General features: G+C 35.3%; 1 protein-coding gene across 1 annotated transcript in view; it reads right to left on the bottom strand.

The window, feature by feature from the left end:
• Positions 1–6,431: 6,431 nt before the first annotated feature.
• The window catches only part of LOC111059681 (lysine-specific histone demethylase 1A), a 449,197-nt gene continuing 447,363 nt past the window's right edge, over positions 6,432–8,265 (bottom strand). The window contains exon 12 of the mRNA XM_039433012.1: positions 6,432–6,497. Coding sequence (XP_039288946.1) covers positions 6,475–6,497 — 23 coding nt within the window. The 3' untranslated portion in view covers positions 6,432–6,474. The remainder of the gene's footprint in view (positions 6,498–8,265) is intronic.

Below are 8,265 nucleotides of genomic sequence, written 5' to 3'. Positions count from 1 at the left end.
AAATCTCTTCAATGCTAAGTGATAAGACCGAGCTTTACAGACAAAAGTACTCAGTATTGACGAAAGTACAGTAACAATTCAAAGCCAAACCAGACAAAACATCAACACAAATCTTATCCAGTCCAGACTATACATACAAAATATAATAATTCTGAAGAAAACAATAATTCTAATGATGTCAGATCGCTGGTAATATCACTATATTACTCACAATCTGACATTATTAGAATTATTACATACTACCAATTTTCCAAACACGTATTACAATGGTTTAAACAGAAAATATGCGTTGGTCCTTAATGTTCTCATTTGCAAAATTAGGGAAATATTCAACAATTCAAAATAACTTTGTTGTAGCTCAGTAACTGTGTTACTTGAAAATATTTGAAAAAACACTTACTTTTCTTGGAGTATTGAGGAATTAATTTCACTCCTGAAGAGGAGCTTCATCAGCCTGACACCAGGGGCGCTTGTTTATTTGATAATTTATTATACTGTATTTGTCATTTTTGAGGTGTTTAGGTGTTTAAACTTTAAATCAGATGTAATATTTTCCCACATTTTGGCCACACAGTCCAACCCATAAGGGCAAGCGCCCCTGGTGTCAGGCTGATGAAGCTCCTCTTCAGGAGTGAAATACATTCCTCAATACTCCAACAAAAGTAAGTGTTTTTCTCAAATAGTTACAAGTAACACAGAGTCTGAACTACAACAAAGTAATTATATAGTGTTTCGTCATGGAAAGCAACATCAATTTCAAAATAACTACTGGGTCTTTCTTCCATTTATTTATCAATGGAGGCTATATAAAACAGGGAGAAAACTAGCGAAAACAAATTACATCGTATTCAATTCTTATAAATTGTCAAATAAATAACAATTTGATAAATTTGAGCAGCCATTTGATTAATGTGAAACAATGGACAACAACAATAATATATTATATTGACACACAGTTAATCAATGTGTTTCAACATAAAGAAAAGTAGATAAAAGTATAAATTTTATTTCAAGCTTTTCAAATATTTTTTCAGCTTTTCTCTATGGTTTCAAAAAGGCTCAGTTGAAAAACTCCCAAATTCCAAGTTTACTAAAAATCCAAAAGCTATATGAATGGTAAGCTAAGAATGGTTCCAAATTTTCTTAAATAACTCAATATTATTCGTTACAAGTGGTAATTGAGTGTAATATTTCTAATTAATTTATTAATTCAAGCCATCTTAATTCAAAATTTATAGTTTTCATTTTTGTTTTGGACTGAAATTTTATCAAAATTGTACACGTGAAATTCTAACCTTATTTCGGACTTTTTCACCCATAAATTTAGAAGAAAAATAGCACAAGGACTATCTTATTATTTTATCTTTCAATGTTATTACATTAGTGTCATTTGCATTGTAAATAAATAAATAAATATCCTATCCTATCCTATCCCAACCATTCTATTCCTGTATATTCCATCCTCTGTACGATAGCAGTAGAAAGGGAAAGCTACAAAGCTACGGTCAAAAAAATCTCCAGTAATAATATAGAAAAGGTACAGGTCTTGAACCTAAACCCGTAAACATAGCATTATTTCGAGTCCCGGGCCAAGACGGACATCATTAACTCGGAAACGAAACAAGGGCTATCTATACAAGGGCAGACTGATGCTAGGCCTATTTGGGAAGAAATGAAGACACGGCTGGCTCCACGTATCTATTTCACAACGAGCTCTCACTCACACTAACAGCACGCACGCACGCACAGGACTTTCGGTGAGATTCAGTAGTGCTAATAAATAAGATGAAACGCTTCCCATGCAATCAACACTGACAGATTTATGTGAATCTCACAACAGTGGTAATAAGAGTCACGGTGAGGTGAATCCCCACGAACGCACGCATCTCTGCATCACTGCACTGAAACCACTCGTTCTCAAATTATACGTAGATGGTTGAGGAGGGTTAATGATAACCCAGGGGCCAGAGCTCACCAGTCTCGAATTTACAAATTCCGTCGTTTTTTGACAACTGGACTATAGTGAGTTTCATTTATTACTGTCAGCATTAGTTAAATGACAAGAACATTGCTGTTGTTTATGAGGAATACTGCCAGTTCATAGTGATCTCACTATAGTCTGAGTCACTTTAGACTGTCAGTATGGGTTCAATGAGGAGGGCATTGATGTTATTTATGAGGAATACTGCCAGTTCATAGTGATCTCACTATAGTCTGTCTTACTTTAGATTGTCAGTATTGGTTAAATGAGTTACATTGATGTTATTTATGAGGGGTACTGTCAGTTTAAAGTGATCTCACTATTCTTTGTCCCAAATAGGACTGTCAGTGTTGGTTAAATGATTTGCATTGAGGTTATTTATCAGTAATTCTGCCAATTCAAAGTGATCTCACTATAGTCTATGTCACTTTAAACTGTCAGTATTGGATGAATGAGGAGAGCATTGTGTTTTTCATGAGGATTTCTGACAGTTGGACGAGATCCTACTACTTTCTGTCTCACATTATTCTGTCAGTATTGAATAAATGAAGGCAGCATTCATGTTATTCGAAAAGAATTATGACAGTTGGACAGGAATCCTACACTGTCTGTCTCACATTATACTGTCATCATTGGTGGAATGAGGACAGCGTTGATGTAATTCATGAAGATTTCTGACAGGATAGAGTGAATTCCACTGGGCAGTCGTCAATAGAGGCATCAGGATAAGGTCTTTTATTGGGGTGGCGAGAGTATTGTGTATCAGTTTGGAGACTTCCTTCCTGGTAGGCTTAACCGTCACGAAATGTTAGTTGGAAGCCAATTATTTGGCTCCATGCATCGTTTATCGAGTCTTGTTGATAATCGGATAGTCGTTATCATTGTTATTATTATCATTCTTGAAAACAACAACTGTCTATTGCGTGTCCTTTACTTTCATAACAAAAACAATGGGATTTAATGGAATAAAAATAATACTTGATTTGAGAAGCCTGAATGTCAGAACTTCAACCTGAAAAAATGTGAAAGCAAATCCTGAATTATATTGATAACTTTATGAAAGTTTCAAAAATAACGAATCGATAGGTTAGTAACTAACCTACAATTTCATAACTGTTATGAAATTGTAAGCGAATGATTTATCGACTCTTTGGAATTTTTTCAAATGGTTTCTAAATGAGAAATTCTAATCATTAAATTATATCAGACTCCACCTTGCATCAGGGTAGTTTTTGAAGCAGAATATTGATGGTCACTATTTTTGATAATGCAAAAAGTGATAATAATGGATGTTGAAGCAAGTGAATTTCAAGTGAGGTGGTTGAAAATTATAAGGCAGTGAAAGAATACTTGTATTTGAAGAAGAATCATAAAAAAATGGAGTGAAGCTAAGAAATATTTCTGGAAGAAGGTAAAGATGAAAGATAAAGAGGAGGCACTGGAAAAATGAAGAAAATCTCACTTAATACACAACAAATAATCCCTGAGTCCACAAAAATAACAACAATTTTGACCACAAAGGATAAGACATTAGCATTATAATGGTTTTAGTTTGATAAAAATACAATCTGTATCATAATAATGATAAAGATTGAAAATAAAATGAATAAAAAAAAATAAAATTATATGAACATGTGATCCCCAAGTCTTAATGGAGTGGAGCTAAGGAACATTTTTACTTTCCTTGCCCTATCACCATAGGTAAGGAAAGTATTGCTTTCCGAAGAAATTAAGGTACCCAAATTTCTAAATTTCTATACGTTTGAAGGTCCCCTGAGTCCAAAAAACCGGTTTTGGGTATTGGTCTGTATGTGTGTGTATGTGCGTCTGTGTACACGGTATCTCATCTCCCAATTAACGGAATGACTTGAAATTTGGAACTTAAGGTCCTTTCACTATAAGGATCCGACACGAACAATTTCGATCAAATGGAATTCAAGATGGCGGCTAAAATGGCGAAAATGTTGTCAAAATCAGGGTTTTTCGTGATTTTCTCGGAAACGGCTCCAACGATTTTGATCAAATTCATACCTAAAATAGTCATCGATAAGCTCTATCAACTGCCACAAGTCCCATATCTGTAAAAATTTCAGGAGCTCCGCCCCATCAATGCAGATAGATTCCCAATTATCAGGCTTCAGATACAATTGAAACAAAAAAAATCAAGTAGAGTAGATTGAGCATGAAAATATCTACAATTAATGTTTTGTAACATTTTCACCTAAAATTGAAAATAAGCTTTAAATTCGAGAAAATGTGATTATTCAATTGCAAATTATTGTTGATTCTATTAAATCATTCACTATGAAGAGATAGCAGACCTCATGAGTGTCTCCAAACTCCAGCGTTATTGCCCTGTCACCAGCTGGCTCAAATATTTGAATAGTAGACTTGAGATGCGCGGGAACACTAGCGTCAGTGATCAATTTTCATAACGGCAAGAAAAGTTGTGTGAGTGCGCCACACCAGATTTTTGTGAAAGAATTTGAAGATGTAAGATAAAGAGGAGGAACTGGAAAAATAAAAAAAAAATCTCACTTAATACACAAAAAGTAATCCCTGAGTACATGAAAATAACGATAATTATTGGAACATAAAAGATAATACATCAGCATTATAATGCTGATCTTATACTTATTGAAATTCTTATTTTGTAAATTGCATGTACTATATTCTTATTTTTTCAAATAACTCGCTTAATTTGATAGTAAATAGTAGTAAAGACTTTTTGGGCTTAATGTCTTTAGTCTTCCTTGTTCTTGTATAAAATAAATAAATAATAGTTTTAGTTTGATGAATAATAAAATTAATAAAAAAATAATATGAACATGAAGAAACTATTCCTAAATAACATGGAACACTCCTGCCTGCTTCCAGTCCAGCCTCATTGAATACGACAGAAAGTAGTTATCTAAACAAAACTGCAGGCCTCTTGAACTCCTGATAACAGGGTGCACTGAATTCGGACTGCACCCAGTACATAAATCAATCAACTGCAGCAAATAAAAACTAACTGCGTCAATTGTGAACAGCGATTCAAATGGATAGAATGTTTTCCAGTATCCACAGTTCTAACCTATACTTTCTGTTTCATTCTTTACTCACAGTTCCCATTCTATACTCTCTGACTTCAAACAATCAATTCAGTCATGACCAGCAATGATTTACTGCTGCTTTTGATGGACGAAATTGCGAAATAAACACAGTAAATACAGTGTTGAGGAGTGGTGTGGGAGAGATATGTGGGTCAGGAACTGGTCACACGGTGGAGGCGAAGGTGTTTAGGAGATGAACCAACGAAAATAATTGTTATTCCCAGTTTTGTTTGTAGTGTTCATATTATCCATGGACAACATGACCTTCCAGCTTGTTACAGCCTAGCATCCGAAGTAATTGCTACATCGTTTGATTTCGAAAATGAAATATAACTAGCTATCGGTGTTATTGTTCAAATTCTCCTGACATAGATTCCAGTACCAATGCAGGGAGCCCTTTGCTGGACTCAAATTGGCGGCTGTGTTATCTAGCATCTTGGCATAACCTGGAATTAGCATTGTTATTGTTGGAGTTGATCTCAGCCACTGGGAGAGAAATGAATGCCATTCATTCATGTGGTCAATGTACCAACCGTTCCAACTGTGTACCAATTACAGATGATGATAAGTGGTTTCAATGATTAGTGATATTCTAACAGATAATAAAACTTCAAATATACTAATGCATTTATTTCATAATTTTTCGAATTTATCTTATCACTAGCCGTCAGGCTCGCTTCGCTCGCCATATCCGTCTAGCCAGGGGACTCCGCCCCCTGGACCCCCGACTGGATTGTCCAAGAATGCGATCAGCAGGCTCGCTTCGCTCGCCTGCATTTTTCGTTTCAGCATTTTTATCATATGTTAGGACGATCCAGTCGGGGGTACAGACTAAACGTCTGGCTAAACGGATATGGCGAGCGAAGCGAGCCTGACGTCTAGTAATATAATATTACCAGGGAATAGCTCTGATTGAAGTAGCAGGGCTCAATCAATTTTTCCGCGATAAATGCATTTCAATCTTCAACTTGGTGCCAACGTACAAAGTCAACTCAACTTACTGCCAACCTGACAAAATTATTAATTTAGTTACCAGTTAACAACTGTTTCGAAGAGGTACTCTCTCTAGATTATAGTTCTATATTAACATATGGTATGACCTTTTTTCAATTATAATTAAGAGAATAAGAAGAATATACATGTTAAAAGACGAACTTTAAATCCTTAAAAACCACCCTTAGAGTTAAAATATTGCCAAAAGATTTCTTAGTGCGCCTCTAAAGGGCCAACTGAACATACCTACCAAATTTGAACGTTTTTGGTCTGGTAGATTTTTAGTTCTGCGAGTGAGTGAGTGAGTGAGTGAGTCAGTCAGTCAGTCAGTGAGTGAGTGCCAATTCGCTTTTATATATATAGATAAATTTTAACATTCATAATAGAAGTTATGTGAAGTCGAATTCAGCCGTCGGCTGTCAGAGAACCTGAAATAAATCAGATACAACCTCATCGTGATAACTATGATATCAGAACAGAACTAGCCAAGTCATTTATATATTAGAATATTTATTTACTGTATTTGAAAATGTGTGAATTTTCCAGAGTATTCTTTAAAATTTGGCAATAAAATATTTTAATCAGGAGTATTCATTGTGATGAAATCACAACATTTCTATAAGAATTTGCAAAAACTCATCGAATATAGTTTTTTTCAGTCCAAAAATTTCAAATCCAGGAGCGAATGCTCACTTTAGTCAGAGTGATAATGTGGAATAGGAACATTATACTCTCGGTTTGTGATAATGACTGATAATAGAGTTGAATAATAGGTTTCTGAATTAGGTAGAAACTGTTTGCTCAATATTCTGTAGCCCAGAACTTGACATTATTGAGAACTTCCAACTCAAAATTATTCAGAAGATTCGGAGTTCAAGATACTATGAAGATATTCAGAAGATGAAAATATACAACTGTTATAAAAAATATGAAATTGTCTTTTCTTCTTCCTTTTTGATAGTATTTATAAGACCACTACTCAAATTAACAAAAGAAAATCAACTTTTCCTATTAATAAGTCCAATGATCCTTCAAATTTCTTGATCTGGTGTGAACAAGCCTCAAGCTATAGATACAAAGTAAAATACTATAATAAACTCCAAGTTCTAGTATTATTTTGACACAAATTGAACTCCTCGACTGGATATTACTTGTGGAAAACACAATTTAAATTAAACTCAAATACACTTACAGTAAAACAGGTTCTGCATCAACGTGAATGGCCTCTAAGCCTTGATCTTGCACTGAATGCAAGGAATGCAATGTGCTAGAAGATGCACAGCATCTTCAAAACACGGCGTTATCCATCAATTGCGCAACTAATGAGAGAGTGCTCAGCAGAATCAACGATAGAAAGAGAATATAGAGGAGAAGGGCGAGAGAATAATAATGATCAAGGAAAAGTGGATTATGATTTGGAAATTAGAGGTGATGCTGGAAATTATGGTGAGGTGGTAAAAGTGGAATTAGAAGGGAGGGAACAGAGAAATTGGACTAAAGAAGTACAATGGTGGGAAGGACTGGTATAGAGAGAAGAGAAAAAGACTGGTGAAGAGAGAGGAGAGAAAGAAGAAGAAGAAGAAGAAAAAAAGAAGGAAGAATTAGAAGGGTGGGAACAAAGAAATCGTCTAAAAGAAGTACAGTGGAGAAAATGACTGGTATGAAGAGAGGAGAGAAAGACTGATGTAGAGAGAGGAGAAAAAGCAGAAGAAGAAGAAGAAGAAGAGAGAGAGAACGAAGAAATCGTCTAAAAGAAGTACACTGGAGGAAATGACTGGTATGAAGAGAGGAGAGAAAGACTGATGTAGAGAGAGAAGAAAAAGCAGAAGAAGAAGAAGAAGGAGAAGAAGAGAGAATTAGAAGGGAGAGAACGAAGAAATCGTCTAAAAGAAGTACAGTGGAGAAAATGACTGGTATGAAGAGAGGAGAGAAAGACTGATGTAGAGAGAGGAGAAAAAGCAGAAGAAGAAGAAGAAGGAGGAGGAGGAGGAGGAGGAGGAGGTGGAGGAGGAGGAGAATTAGAAGAAGAAGAAGAAGGAGAAGATTGAGTAGAAGGAGGAGAAGAAGCAGAAGAAGAAGAAGAAGAAGAAGAAGAAGAAGAAGAAGAAGAAGAAGAAGATGAAGATGAATGAGGAGGAGGAGGAGGAGAAGGAGGAGGAGGACGAGAAATAGGAGGAAGAGGAGGTGGAGGAGGAA

This window comes from Nilaparvata lugens, chromosome 7, assembly GCF_014356525.2.
Source record: "Nilaparvata lugens isolate BPH chromosome 7, ASM1435652v1, whole genome shotgun sequence".
Taxonomy (NCBI): domain Eukaryota; kingdom Metazoa; phylum Arthropoda; class Insecta; order Hemiptera; family Delphacidae; genus Nilaparvata; species Nilaparvata lugens.
The sequence above is the reverse complement of the archived record's forward strand: the minus strand, read 5'-3'. Positions and strand labels throughout refer to the sequence as shown.